The sequence below is a fragment of the Grampus griseus genome, assembly GCF_964374135.1.
Source record: "Grampus griseus genome assembly, chromosome: 12".
Classification (NCBI taxonomy): Eukaryota; Metazoa; Chordata; class Mammalia; order Artiodactyla; family Delphinidae; genus Grampus; species Grampus griseus.
Window position 1 is genome coordinate 10,940,996 of NC_139006.1, and position 15,474 is coordinate 10,956,469.

A 15,474-nucleotide genomic window follows, 5' to 3' on the forward strand; every position below is an offset into this window, starting at 1 on the left:
TAAAAGTATTTTCTAGTTTCTCTTTTGGTTTATTTTTTGACCCATGGATTACTTTTTATTGTGTTATTTAGTTTCCAGTATTTGGGGATTTTTTTCATATTATCTGTCTGCTGTTGATTTTCTAATTTAACTCCATTGTGTTCAGAAAATATACCTACTATAACTTAAGTCCTTTTAATTTATTGAGTCTTGTTTTATGGCCCAGAATATGGTCTATCTTGGTAAATGTTCTGTATGCACTTGAAAAGAATATGTATTATGATGTTTCTGGGTTGAAACATCAATGTTAATAATCATATTTCAATGTCAGTAATCAAATTGGTTGATAGTGTTGTTCAAGTCTTCTATATCCTTACTGATTTTCTATTTGTTCTATCAGTTATTGAGGAAAGGATATTGAAATCTCCAACTACAGTTGTGGATTTGTCTATTTCTCCTTGCAGGTAAATCAGTTTTTAATCATGTATTTTGAAACTTTTTTTATTAGGTGTATAAACATTTAGGATTGTTATATTATCTTGATAAATGATCCAATCTTTTTATCATTATGAAATAATCTTTGTAATATCTTTGCATTGAAATCCACGTTATCTGATATTAATATAGCTAGCCCAGCTTTCTTTTGATTAGTATTGTGCCTTTTTCCATGCTTTTAGCCTACTTGTGTCTTTTTATTTAAAGTGTGTATATAGACACATGTGTACACATGCATGCATATATGTATTTATATTTGGATACACATTTATGTATTAATCCACTGTCCATACTCAAGTGATAGTATACCTTTTTGTGTATAGTATGATAACTTTTTACAGCACTGTGCTTCAATTTCTATCCTTCCCAACTTCGTATTCTCATACGTTTTACTTCTACATGTTATAAACTCACACTATATTGTTATTTTTGTTTAAACAGTGAATTATACTTTAAAGAAGTTTAAATAATGGGGGGAAATCTTACATATTTAACCAAATAGTTAACCATTTTCAGTGCTTTTTCAATGTTTTGTAAAGCTCTATTTCCATCTGGTATGATTTTTGCTTATGTCTAAAGGATTTCCTTTAGCATTTCCTATAGTGCTGGTGGTCAGGTCATGAATTCTTTCAGCTTTTTATGTCTAAAACCCTCTATTCTGCCTTCATTTTTCAAAGATCTTTTTACAGGACACAGAAGTTTAGTTTGAACTTAGCACTTTAAAAATGTTGCTCAATTGTCTTCTCACTGGTGTTATCTCCAGTGAAGAATCTGCTGTCATTGTTGTCCTTACATAATGTCTATACATAATGTGTTTTCTGTCTCTGGCTGCTTTCATGACTTTTGCTTTAGCACGTTTTGAGCAATTTATTATGATATGTTTGGTGTAATTTTCCCCATTTTTCTTATTCTCATTCTTGTTCTTGAGCCCCATTGACCTTCTTGGATCTGTGGTTTACAATTTTCATCAGAATTGTAAGTTTTTTTCACTATTATTTCTCCAAATATTTTCTCTGCCTCAACATCTCTCTCTTCTCTTCAGGGACTCCAATTAGATATATACTAGTCCATTTGAAATTGTTCCACAACTCACTGATGCTCTTTTTTTTGGTTGTTTATTATTTTGTTATTTTTTTTCTCTGTATGTTTCATTTTGGATAGTTTCTACTGTCATATCTTCAAGTTCATAAACCTTTTTTTCAGAAATCTCATCTGCTATTCATCCCATGCAGTGTATTTTTCATCTCGGACATTGTAGCTTTCACCTCTAGAGGTTCAGTTTGTGTCTCTTTATCTCTTGACTATCTCTATGTGTTTGATATTTCCTAACTTTTTAAATATATGGAATACAGTTGTAATAAATGTTTTAATGCTCTTGTCTGCTAATCTAGCAACTAGCATCTATATCAGTCCTGAATTGGTTTCAATTGATTTTTCTCATCATTATGTGTCATATTTTCCTGTTTCTTGGGATGCTTGGTGATTTTTTTTTTTTAGACATTGTGAATTTTACCTTTTTGGATATTAGATTTTTTTTTTAATTCCTTTGAATATTTGTGAGCTTTGTTCTGGGACACAGTTAAGCTACGTGGAATAATTTAATCCATAAAGATCCTGCTTTTAAATTTTGTTAGGCATCCAGAACAGCACTTAGTCTATGGTAATTTCCTGCTACTAAGATTAGACTCTTGTAAGTACTCTAAACAATTCCCCATGAATTATGAGATTTCCTATTCAGGCTAATGGTAACAGGCACTATTTACAGCTCTTCATGAGCCCTAGGTCCTGTTTTCTTTAATTCTTTCATATAGGGTTTTCTTCCACCCTGCCTGGTCTGGCGTAGTTTTCTCACTTGGCATGCATAGATCAGTAGTCAGCTGAAGACTTGATGGGAACTCTCTGCTGATCTCCATATCTTCTTTCTGTGCTGTTCTCTTCTATTTAGTACTGTGCCCTGAGAACTCTAGCCATTTTGGTCACCCTGGACCCTCATCTCTGGAGTGCCCCAGGCTCTAATTGGGTTTCCCCACCCCCTACTTTCTGTGCCATGGCCTGGAAACTCTCCCAGGACATTAAATTGGGACAGTTTTAGCTCTCCTTGTTTGCTGTTCCTCTGTCTGGGATCACTATCCTTCTCTGCCTGATACCCATTGTGTTAAAATACCATAATTTCATGTTTTTCCAGTGTTTTATTTGTTTCTGGTGGATAATAAATCCAGTCCTGTTACTCCATCTTGGCTGGAAGCAGAAATCCATTCATTATATTTTTTAAGATAAATATGTTGTGTATTATCAAGCTTACTGATTTTAGTTTATGGTTTTTGCCTCTGATATCTTGCTCAATAACTAAATACTCATCTGCAAATTATTTTAGAAGTTTTTATGATCTCATTTTTTTTATTATTTTAATATAATTTTATTTTAAATATCATTTTAATATTTATTTCTTTCGAAAAATCACTTTAGTCTATAGTATGACTTAGTAGTCTGTGTGTGTCCCCAAATGGTTATCCATAGTACTTAGCTTTAATCACATTGAGGCCAAAATATTCAAGTTTAAAATACATCTTGGTGATTGAAAATATTTTAGTTCTCATAAATTTGGTTCATAGATCTTTTTGTTTTTCCTAACGGAAATTTTGTAATTTGCTTTTTTTTTTTTTTTTTGGCATGGTCTCAAAAGGCATGTCTTTGATTTAATCCGTTGTTTCTCTTTTCTATTCTCTAAGCAGTGAAGGCAATAGTACTTTTCAACTTTATGTACTTTGTTGCCTAACAAGTAACTAAATTTAAGTTATTTTTTCAATAGTATTGATATACTGACTTTATGCTTGATTATTGGCATTCATGGCTTGGCAGGATGACTACTCATGATTACAGATGCAGTGTTGTGGGGGAATCCTTTTTCCTGTTTGAAACCTTCAATGGCTACCCATTACCCTCAAGATACACTCCAAATTTCTTAGTATGGTATAAAAGAATTATTGTGATTTTCCTTGGCTTATAAAGGAATTTAGTCTTGCCTGACACATAGTAGTGCTTAATAAATGTTAGCTGTTACTATTTCAGTATTAATCAGACCAAACTGCTTTTGAAACAGATTTATTGAGATATAATTTTCTTGTTTTTTTTAAATTACATTTTATTCTACATGTGTCTCCAAGGAAATCAAAAAGAAATACAATTAATGTGTGATGTTGGGGGGGGGAAATCTTTGGTTTTACTTGTTCAACAGAAATATCTGAATCAGTTATACTTTTGTCAACTTTCCCTTCACATCCTAGCATTCTGTTTTGCCATCCACTGTGTATTTCTCACACATATCTATCTGAAAGTTATCTTGAGAGGGAGAGTGAAAACAAAAATCCAAATTCTAAAAGATAGCGCTTAATCAATGTTAAGTCTATCCACAGTTAGGTATATTAAACAGAATTATGTCTATTGCATCCTTATAAGCTTCTGACAATAAGCATATTTATGCTAAGAAATGTCATTGTAATATACAAATAAATAAATTTTTCCAAAATTTAGATTACTGTAAACTAAAATTAAGCTAATGACTAAATGACTATTTATTAGCTCCTTAGAAATCAGTGTTCATTGTTCTTTGCATTTGTCTAAGTAAACTGTCAGGTGTAGAAACTTTTAAATACCACTAATGATGCTATAGGTACAACAGATCACACCTAAAGGAATATACTTCAAAAGCAGAATTATTTTTTCATAAAAAAGATAGTAGCTGAATCGTAATATATTTTAACACCAATGTTTTTCTCACCAAACTGTCCTCTCCAAATCTACATAGTACCAACCAAAAAAAAAAAAGAAAAAGAAAAAGAAAACTTAGTTAGGAAGCTGCATACTCCAAAGCACATTGCATGTCTTACCTCTATTGTCAGTCAGGTATCTGGGATAAAATATGTAGTCTGTACATAGACAAAGCTTTCACCGTGAAAGTAAAGGAAGATCCAGCATGCTGGCTAAGTGACATTTTCCAGTTGCCTGTTGCAGTTGTCATTAACTAGAGAAAGTGTGTATGTAACTATTGGTCAGGAAGAATATATACTGCATCTTGCAGTCTTGTAGACTGTTTGATTAATCCATTAATGGGTGGATCAAGTCAGAATAATCACCTTTATGTTTCTTTAGTCCCCTTTTGGAAATTTCTTCTTTTGAGGCTTTTTCCCCCTGTGTAACTGATAATTTACCTGTTCTTTTTCTTTTCTTCTCCTCAGAAATCTGTTGTTGATATTTTAATTTTCTTACCTTTAATTCCCATTTGTTTTCAATTAGCTAGGACAAAAGTCATGGTTATTACCCCTCTCCGTTTTATTTTTTTTTAACTTTTCATTTTATATTGGAGTATAGTTAATTAACGATGCTGTGATAGTTTCAGATGTACAGCAAAGTGATTCAGTTATACATATACTTGTTTCTATTCTTTTTCAAATTCTTTTCCCTTTTAGGTTGTTACATAATATTGAGCAGAGTTCCCTGTGCTATACAGTAGGTCCTTGCTGGTTATCCGTTTTAAGTATAGCAGTGTGTACATGTCAATCCCAAACTCCCTAACTGTCCCTTCCCCCAACCATTCCCCCCTGGTAACCATAAGTTCATTCTCTAAGTCTCTCGTGAGTCTGTTTGTGTTTTTTAAGTTAGTTTATTTGTATCATTTATTTTTAGATTCCACTTGCTCTTTCTCTGACTTACTTCACTCAGCATGACAATCTCTAGGTCCATCCATGTTGCTGCAAATGGCATTATTTCATTCTTTTAAATGGCTGAGTAATATTCCATTGTATATATGTGCCACATCTTCTTTATGCATTCCTCTGTCAATGGACATTTAAGTTGCTTCCATGCCTTGGCTGTTGTAAACAGTGCTACAGTGAACATTGGGGTGCATGTATCCTATTGGACCATGTTTTTCTCTGGATATATGCCCAGGAGTGGGATTACAGGATCATATGGTAGCTCTATTTTTAGTTTTTTAAGGAACCTCCATACTGTTCTCTGTAGTGTCTGTACCAATTTACATTCCCACCAATGGTGTAGGAGGGTTCCCTTCTCTCCACACCTTCTCCAGCATTTATTGTTTGTGGATTTTTTGATGATAGCCATTTTGACTGGCTTGAGGTGATATCTCATTGTAGTTTTGATTTGTGTTTCAGATATAATTTTCATACCATACAATTCACCCATTTAAAGAGTACAACTAAAGAGTTTTTAGTATATGAACAATTGTACAACCATCACCACAATGAATTCTAGGACATTTCACCACACTAAAACGAAAGCCCATACCCTTCAGCTATCACCCCCAACTCTCCTTCAGCCACTAGTCTCTATAAATTTACTTATGCTGGATGTATTATATAAATGGAATCATACAGTATGTAGTCTTTTGTGACTGGCTTCCTTCACTTAGCTTAATGTTTTGCCTGTGTTGTGGTGTGTATCAGTAGTTCATTCCTTTTTAACCCTGAATAATATTCCATGGTATGGATATACCATATTTTGTTTATTCATTCACCAAATGGACACTTGGGTTGTTGCTGAATAATGCAGCTACCAATATCCAAGTTTTTGTGTGGACGTGTGCTTTTATTTCTCTTGGGTATATACCGACGAGTGGGAATTTCTGGGTCAACTTGTAACTCTGTGTTTAAGTTTTTGATGAACTCCCAATCTGTTTCCCAAAATGGCTGTACCATTTTACATTTCCACCAGCAGCGTTGGAGGGTCTGAATTTCCCCATATCCTTACCAATACTTATTATTTGACTTTTTGATAATAGCCATCCTAGTGGGTATGAAAATGGTATCTCATGTGTTTTTAATTTTATTTGTCTAAAGACTAATGGTGTGGAGCATCTTTTCATGTGTTAGTGGACATTTCTATATCTTTGGAGTAATATCTATTCAGATCCTTTGCCCATTTTTCTTTTGGATTACTTGTCTTTTTATTTTGAATTTCTAAGACCAAGATGCTTTTTATGGATAATATGAATCTGTAATTGCTACCAAACAAAATGTATAATAAGTTAATGTTAAACCTTATTTTTCTACAGGTACTGAAATTTTACACACACACACACCCCAAATATTTGTCAATGAGAGAGAAAGCTGACTGGGATATCAAAAGCAAAGTGCTTGCACATACTGGTCATCATGCGGAAAGGGGTGCCAAGGGACCCAGAGATTGCTGATCTGTTCTACAAAGATGATCCTGAAGAACTTTTTATTGGTTTACATGAAATTGGACATGGAAGTTTTGGAGCAGTTTATTTTGTAAGTAATTAAAAATTGTTTAGATCAAATTATAAAAGTTTAAATTCTGTACATTCTAACTATTACTTGTAAAATGCACTTGGTTTTAATGTTTATTCTACAAATTAAATGATGTCTACAGTAGAGGCAAATAGTCATTGCTGAAGAGCCAGTCTTAGAATTCTAGGCATCATTCAAGTCAATGGTATCCATATTAAATGACTCTGCTGTCAAAGTAGTGCAAAAAAGTTATAAGCTTGAGTTTGAACCCTGTTCATTTCCCTTACATGCCAAACTCTTTTCTGCCTCAGGGCCTTTATATATGCTATTCCTCCTGCCTAGAAAACTGTACATGTTTTCCCCATTCCTGTCTAACTCTTGTTTACCCTACAGGTATCAGTTTAAGTGTTAAATCCATGTGATAGCCATTCCAGTTCAACCCTCCAGCACTAAATTAAGACTTTCTTTATGGTCTCATAACATCCTATGCTTGTACTTTGTTGTATTTGTCACAGTTATAATTGAATAATTATGTGTGAGATTTTTTGATTCATGTATGTCTCTCTCACTAAATAATAAGCTCCATAAAGACAGGAATTATATCTACTTGTTCATTGCTATATCCCCAATAGCTAGTATAATGTCTGAATAGTAGGAACTCAGTAAATGATGGATGGATGGGTGGATGGACAAGTGGACATCTACGCAGACAGATAGACTGACATATTTTTAGTAACAATCGTGTTAAGTCAGTATCTCAGGTTAAGGGATACAAGGCTTAACCCCATTGAGTCAGTTTGAATTCCAAGACTGTGATTATCTTCTGATGACAAAAGTGAGAAATGACTGAAATGTTAACATAAATCATTCACCTGAAATTCATTGCATAAAATATAGTTCTTTATTTCAATAACCTTAGAAGTTTGCAACCTCAAATTAACACATACTTCCTTAAGAGTACTAGTTCATTAAAGCAAGTAATATTTAAGTAATATTACCTATTTCTCCTCCAAACCTGTTAGCAAATAATTTCTTTCTTAATCAAACAGTATTTGACTTTTCTTTTTAAGTAGTCCTTTATGTCCTTCCATCTGGATAGGGCTTATCTTTAGTTGTCCTTCCAAATGAGATTTTATTAATTGCATCTTGAACTCATCCTTTTGTTTCTAGCCAAATCTTCAGCCTGAGTTTTCTCAGAATGCTCTTTCGTCCCTTCATGTCTATACTTAGCACTACCACCACTTCTCCCTCACCCCCATCTAATACTTGGCTCCCACTCAAGTACATTTTATCATTAAGTGACCTTCCATTGCTGAAGTGGATGCTAATTTTCTAGTTAATACCCTCATATTAGTCTTTGGGCTTAGAGTAGCATTTACGGCCCAAAGTCCTATCTTTCTCATTCACTGAGACACATTTTTTTAAAAGGATTTTTTTAATTACAAATATATCATATATACAGAAGTGTGTATAATACATTCACACATATATTTTAATATATAATTTAAAGAACAATTAAAACATAAATCCCTTTATAACCACCAGCCAGGCCAAGAAATAGAATATTGCCAGCACCCCAGAGCCCCTTTTTTGTTAGAAGAATCCACTATGCTGAATTTTATGATGATGACTTTCTTATATTTCTTTATATGTACCCACTTACTTCTCTACCCCTAATAATATAATTTGGTTTTGCCAGTTTTGAACTTTTTAACAATAGAAACGTTCTGTATGTATTTGGTTGTGACCTGTTTGTTTTGCTTAGAGATACTTTCTTCAGTCAATCATCTTTTATTACTTTCATTCTATTACTGTATAACTAATTCATCATCTCAGAATCTCTCTTGGCCAGAGTCAGAGAGTAGTTGCAATCTCTGTTTGACTCTTCTATTTTAAAAATCAGCCAGACCACTCTCACGGTTCTCTTTTAGAATAAATACAATAAACCAAATATGCTTCGAAACTTACTAACATGCCTTTTGTGCTAGGGATAAAGTGAGACCTACATTGCTGTAGAATACCCAGTGCTTTTGGGACTAAGTCCTGTCTGTTTAGCTAGAGTATGGTAGTTCCCCCTTATCCACAGTTTCGCTTTCCATGGTTTTAGTTGTCTGCGGTCAACCTCAGTCCAAAAATATTAAATGGAAAAATCCAGAAATAAACAACTCTTAAGTTTTAAATTGCGAGCTATTCTGACTAGCATCATGTGAATATGTGTTATTTGTTGATATTGATAGACTAGAGAAATCACAAAGATACCTGGGTGGCTTTGATACTGAAATGTAATCATTAACTATATATTGCCTGTATACAAAAGTGTAGAGTACAGGCCCTTATAAACCCGTAAGGCACTTAAAAAACAGCTTAAGGGGGAGTTAACTGATACTTTACTATAAAACTTTAAAAAGCCTTAACCTTTTATCTACAGTGGTCACATAGGTAGCACCTTAAAAATGGATTTTCTCACAGGCCACAGTAATATGACCCATGTTGCTCCTCCCTGTTGACAGATTCTTCCTCTTCTCACTCATACCATTATAACCAAGAAGACCACCATGTCTTACTTGGACAACTGCAATAACCTCCAAACCGATCTCTGTGCATCCATTCTGGTCTGTCTCCAGTCTTTTGTCCACACCACAGTGAGCTTGAGGGTTGGTGGAGAGTGGAAACACGTAAATATGATCACATCACCTTTTCTCTGTAAAGCCTTCAGGGGGTCTCCTCCTCTGTTCTTAGGCTAAGTTCAACTTCCCTACTGTAGGCAGCCTATAAGGTCCTTCATGAGGTGATCCCTCTATACCTGAACTGTATTCCCTCTTATTCTCATTGCTCTAGTTATTATATAAAAGTTTTCTTTTAATCATCCATCATGGGATCTTTGCATAAACTGTTCTCTCTGGAATGTTTTCCCCTGCCATCTTCATCTTCTTAACTCCACTTTATCCTTTATCTCTCAGCTGAGGGCTCATTTATTCAGGGAAGCCTTGCCTGACCTGCCTAATCACATCCCCCATTTTTTGGTTCCCAAAGTAACACATACCCTTCTTTGTAACACATATCACAGTTGCAATTTTATATTAATTATGATTTCATTTTTGCTGTCTATACTACTAGAAGAGAGATAGGCACTAGGCATACTTACAATTCTATCCCTAGCATTTAGCCCAGTACCTGACAAATTTTGAGCACCTGGTAAGTATTTGAATTATGAAGAACTCCGAGAATTTGGAACTGCTAATTAGTACTTTTCATGAGTCAGAATCATATTAGCAAGCTGTAAAGACCAGAGTCTAGCAACCAACATTTTTATACCTCAACACTATAATTCTGTTAGACTTTTTGTAGTTTACAGCTTTTACACAGAACGATGCCAGGAAATATATTATAAGTGAATTGTACGCTGGCACGGCTCTTGTAGAATCAATCAGTTGAGAATATATATTATATTCAGAGAAAATTGAAACTATTGATGAAATATCTCTGTGTATATGGATTTACATAAGTAATTCAGAAATTAGCATGAGTATGGGCTTCCCTGGTGGCGCAGTGGTTGAGAGTCCGCCTGCCGATGCAGGGGACACGGGTTCGTGTCCCGGTCCGGGAAGATCCCACATGCCGCGGAGCGGCTGGGCCCGTGAGCCATGGCCGCTGAGCCTGCGCGTCCAGAGCCTGTGCTCCGCAATGGGAGAGGCCACGACAGTGAGAGGCCCGCGTACCGTAAAAAAAAAAAAAAATAGCATGAGTAAAACTGAAATAGTAAGAAACTCTATTAAAGGAAGATAAAAAGGACTGAGCATGTTCATTTTTGTATTCACTTAAAAGACAACTATAAAGTTTCTAGGGTTCTAGTGTTGCCTTGTTGAACTCAGCATATCATCCATAATCCACCTAAAGCAAATAATTTAGTTTTGTTCTTCTGGGTATAAATACCTTTTAGTTTTAGTTGAGGCTTAATAAATAGGGCAAAAGGAAAAGCTTATGTTTAATTTTTGTATTTCTCCATAAACTAGTAAAGAGTTGACAATAATCTAAATGTAGCTGGAAATGGTTATAAAAATATCAGAAACACATATGTAGTAAGTTCTCAATAAATATATTTTGAATCAGTGATTTTTTTTTTATTGGAGTATAATTGCTTTATAATGTTGTGTTAGTTTCTGCTGTACAGTGAAGTGAATCAGCTGTATGTATACCTATATGCCCTCCCTCTTGGACCTCCCTCCCACCTCCACTCCCCCCGCATCCCACCCATCTAGGTCATCACAGAGCACAGAGCTGGGCTCCCTGTGCTTTATTTTACTTTTTTTTCCCATTTATTTATTTATGTATTTTTTAACGTCTTTATTGGAGTATAATTGCTTTACAATGGTGTGTTAGTTTCTGCTTTATAACAAAGTGAATCAGCTATACATATACATATATCCCCATATCTCTTCCCTCTTGCATCTCCCTCCCTCCCACCCTCCCTATCCCACCCCTCTAGGTGGTCACAAAGCAGTGAGCTGATCTCCCTGTGCTATGCAGCTGCTTCCCACTAGCTATTAGTTTTTTTACATTTGGTAGTGTATATATGTCCATGCCACTCTCTCACTTCGTCCCAGCTTACCCTTCCCCCTCCCCATGTCCTCAAGTCCATTCTCTAGTAGGTCTGCATCTTTATTCCTGTCCTGCCCCTAGGTTCTTCATGACATTTTTTTTTTATATTCCATATATATGTGTTAGCATACGGTATTTGTTTTTCTCTTTCTGACTTACTTCATTCTGTATGACAGACTCTAGGTCCATCCACCTCACTACAAATAACTCAGTTTCGTTTCTTTTTATGGCTGAGTGATATTCCATTGTGTATATGTGCCACATCGTCTTTATTGATTCATCTTTCGATGGACACTTAGGTTGCTTCCATGTCCTGGCTACTGTAAATAGAGCTGCAATGAACATTGTGGTACATGACTCTTTTCGAATTATGGTTTTCTCAAGGTATATGCCCAGTAGTGGGATTGCTGGGTCGTATGGTAGTTCTATTTTTAGTTTTTTGAGGAAACTCCATACTGTTCTCCATAGTGGCTGTATCAATTTACATTCCCACCAACAGTGCAAGAGGGTTCCCTTTTCTCCACACCCTCTCCAGCATTTATTGTTTGTAGATTTTTTGATGATGGCAATTCTGACCAGTGTGAGATGATATCTCATTGTACTTTTGATTTGCATTTCTCTAATGATCAAAGATGTTGAGCATTCTTTCATGTGTTTATTGGCAATCTGTATATCTTCTTTGAAGAAACGTCTATTTAGGTCTTCTGCCCATTTTTGGATTGGGTTGTTTGCTTTTTTGATATTGCGGTACATGAGCTGCTTGTAAATTTTGGAGATTAATCCTTTGTCAGTTGCTTCATTTGCAAATATTTTCTCCCATCTTTTCATCTTGTTTATGGTTTCCTTTGCTGTGCAAAAGCTTTTGAGTTTCATTAGGTCCCATTTGTTTATTTTTGTTTTTATTTCCATTTCTCTAGGAGGTGGGTCAGAAAGTATCCTGCTGTGATTTATGTCATGGAGTTTTCTGCCTATGTTTTCCTCTAAGAGTTTGATAGTGTCTGGCCTTACATTTAGGTCTTTAATCCATTTTGAGTTTATTTTTGTGTATGGTGTTAGGGAGTGTTCTAATTTCATTCTTTTACATGTAGCTGTCCAGTTTTCCCAGCACCACTTATGGAAGAGGCTGTCTTCTCTCCATTGTATATTCTTGCTTCCTTTATCAAAAATAAGGTGACCAGGGCTTCACTTGGCGCAGTGGTTGAGTCTGCCTGCCGATGCAGGGGACACGGGTTCGTGCCCCGGACTGGGAAGATCCCACATGCCGCAGAGCGGCTAGGCCCGTGAGCCATGGCTGCTGAGCCTGCGCGTCCGGAGCCTGTGCTCCGCAATGAGAGAGGCCACAACAATGAGAGGCCCGCATACCACAAAAAAAATAAAAAATAAGGTGACCATATGTGTGTGGGTTTATCTCCGGGCTTTCTATCCTGTTCCATTGATCTATATTTCTGTTTTTGTGCCAGTACCATACTGTCTTGATGACTGTAGCTTTGTAGTATAGTCTGAAGTCAGGGAGCCTGATTCCTCCAGTTCCGTTTTTCTTTCTCAAGATTGCTTTGGCTATTGGGGGTCTTTTGTGTTTCCATACAAATTATGAAATTTTTTGTTCTAGTTCTGTGAAAAATGCCAGTGGTAGTTTGATAGGGATTGCATTGAATCTGTAGAATGCTTTGGGTAGTATAGTCATTTTCACAATGTTGATTCTTCCAATCCAAGAACATGGTGAATCAGTGATCTTGCTTAAGGTTACTGAGACCTCTGAGACTATTGAAGTGTTAAGTATGAATGTAAGTTTCAAGAATAAAACTTGAAATGTTTAGAAGTTGTAATCATTCATAATACAGTATGATGCATTGAAAAGCTGAAACCCCATTGATAGTTTCCTTTCTCTATACTAAAATATTGATTTGTTTTTAAGTGTCTGTTTCAGTTCTGAATTTTAACTAGTATAAAATGTATTAAAAATTTCACATCTATATATAAATGGAAATGTTTTCAAATTTCAAGTCTCTGCCCAGTAGATAGGTTGTATAAGCAAAAATACTTATCAAGTTCTAACTCTATAAATGTAAAGAAATACATTTTTATTTTAGGGTGATTCTTTTTTCATGTCTCTTGTTCCAAATAAGCCTTGATTATAAATAACCTTAATAAGCAATTAGATAATACTATCAGATTCCATTTGTGTGGGCCTTTTTTTCTTCTTTCTATAAAGCGTACAGATTTGTTTTTTAAAAACCCCATTAAAAGTTAAAATTCATCATTGTTTGAGTATTTTCTAAACCTTTCCCAGGCTCCTTAAGCTATACAGTACATAGATTCATACCCAAAATATCCTCTTTACAGACACAGTCACTCTAACCTTCACTGTATTACTGAATTTACATCAACTTTTCTTTCTTGTTGTCATCTAAGTACAGTCTTAGTGTTACATTTTTATTTTATTTATTTATTTTTTGTCTCATTGGGTCTTTGTTGCTGTGCTCAGGCTTTCTCTAGTTGTGGCGAGCAGGGGCTACTCTTCGTGGCAGTGCGCACACTCCTCATTGCAGTGGCTTCTCTAGTTGCGGAGCACGGGCTCTAGGCACACGGTCTTCCATAGTTGTGCCATGTGAGCTCAGTAGTTGTGGCTCACGGGCTTAGTTGCTCCGAGGCATGTGAGATCTTCCTGGACCAGGGACCGAACCTTTGTCCCCTACATTGGCAGGCGGATTCTTAACCACTGCACCACCAGGGAAGTCCCTTAGTGTTACATTTTAAAAGCCAGCAAAATGTGAGAGATCTTTGTTTTTAAAAAAAGTCAGTCTGTACCTTCTAAATGAATAAAATACCTAAAAAATGCCTTTACAGAGTCCTGCCGACTTGAAAACTGTAACTTAGTGGATACCTTGCTTTTGTAGTATGTAGTTTTACCTTAGTGCTTGTACAAAAAATGTTTTTAGTATGTGTCCATTTTCTCTGCATTTTGGCATTAATTAAGACTCTGAGGTTGAATTCTTTTTACATCAACATTATTGTTTATTGTTGGAATTAAATTTTTTTTAATTAGAAAGAAGACATTGCTCTGAGGAGCTTCTTTAATTGTATTTTAGAAACTGATTAGACATTTTTCTATTAAAATTGGTGACCTTATTTTACCAGAGAGTGAATTCCAGTTTTACTTCAGAAACACTGCTATTGCTTTATTATTCCACAATAGTAATATCATAGAACCGAAGTAGCTTACTTACATCAGGGGTATGACACTGGTACAGAGCCCTGTTATTAAAGAAGGCTAAGATTAGATAATGTTTAATGTCTTATACTTATTTTTCTGAAAATTTTTAGAAATATTTTTAAATTTCTTAAGTAAATTTGGAGGAAAAGATTATTACATCTGAGGTATTTATGATTTTCAGGCGTGCTTTCAATGAACTGTTATATTTTGAGTATGGAGAAGATATATAGAGATAATTATGAGACAAGGCAACCTTTATAGATGAATATATACACATAAATGTGTGTATGTATTTATGTGATACATTCTTACCGTAAAATATAAGTACCTTTGAAAGTGGAAGTCCCTCTTAAGATTAATGTTATCCTTTGCTGCACTGTTTAATACAGTAGCCACTATTTAAATTTTAAGTAAATTTAAAATCCACTTCCTTCGTCACACTAGCCACATTTGACGTGCTACTATATACGATGTAGATATAGAACATTTCCATCATCATGGAAAGTTCTTTCAGACATAATAATATATCTGATAATCCAGGGATTACCACTGATATATTTTCTCGTATAAATTCTTTCATAATTTTTTCTACACATATAATCATTATTACTGTTTTGGAAAAAGAAGATCATATTGTACAGGTTTTTTTTGTCATGATATTTTTTACTATTACCATATATACATATTGATTACCTCATTCTCTTAATGTTTATTTCATTACATGACTGTGTCATATTTATTTAACTGGTTCTGCATTGGTAGACATTCTACATGGTGAAGCCAGTATGGATATTTTGGAAATATGACTTCTTTGATTGGATATCTTTTGTTAAACCTTAATCCCTTTTTACATTATAGCCTTTGAATGTATATGGAAAGGGATAAAGAGAAGTTGTACCTTGAAGTGGGGTGGAAATG

At 34.9% G+C, this 15,474-nt stretch overlaps 1 protein-coding gene across 2 annotated transcripts in view; it reads left to right on the forward strand.

Moving 5' to 3' along the window:
- Positions 1 to 15,474, forward strand: part of TAOK3 (TAO kinase 3) — a 187,182-nt gene that overhangs the window by 96,742 nt on the left and 74,966 nt on the right. Inside the window, exons 1-2 of one of the 2 annotated variants that reach the window (XM_082668454.1) lie at positions 400 to 443; positions 6,545 to 6,764. In XM_082668454.1, coding sequence (XP_082524580.1) covers positions 6,645 to 6,764 — 120 coding nt within the window. In that variant the 5' untranslated portion in view covers positions 400 to 443; positions 6,545 to 6,644. Of the gene's footprint in view, positions 1 to 399; positions 444 to 6,544; positions 6,765 to 15,474 lie in introns of those variants that run through there. The other variant, XM_082668453.1, reaches the window with a different exon arrangement.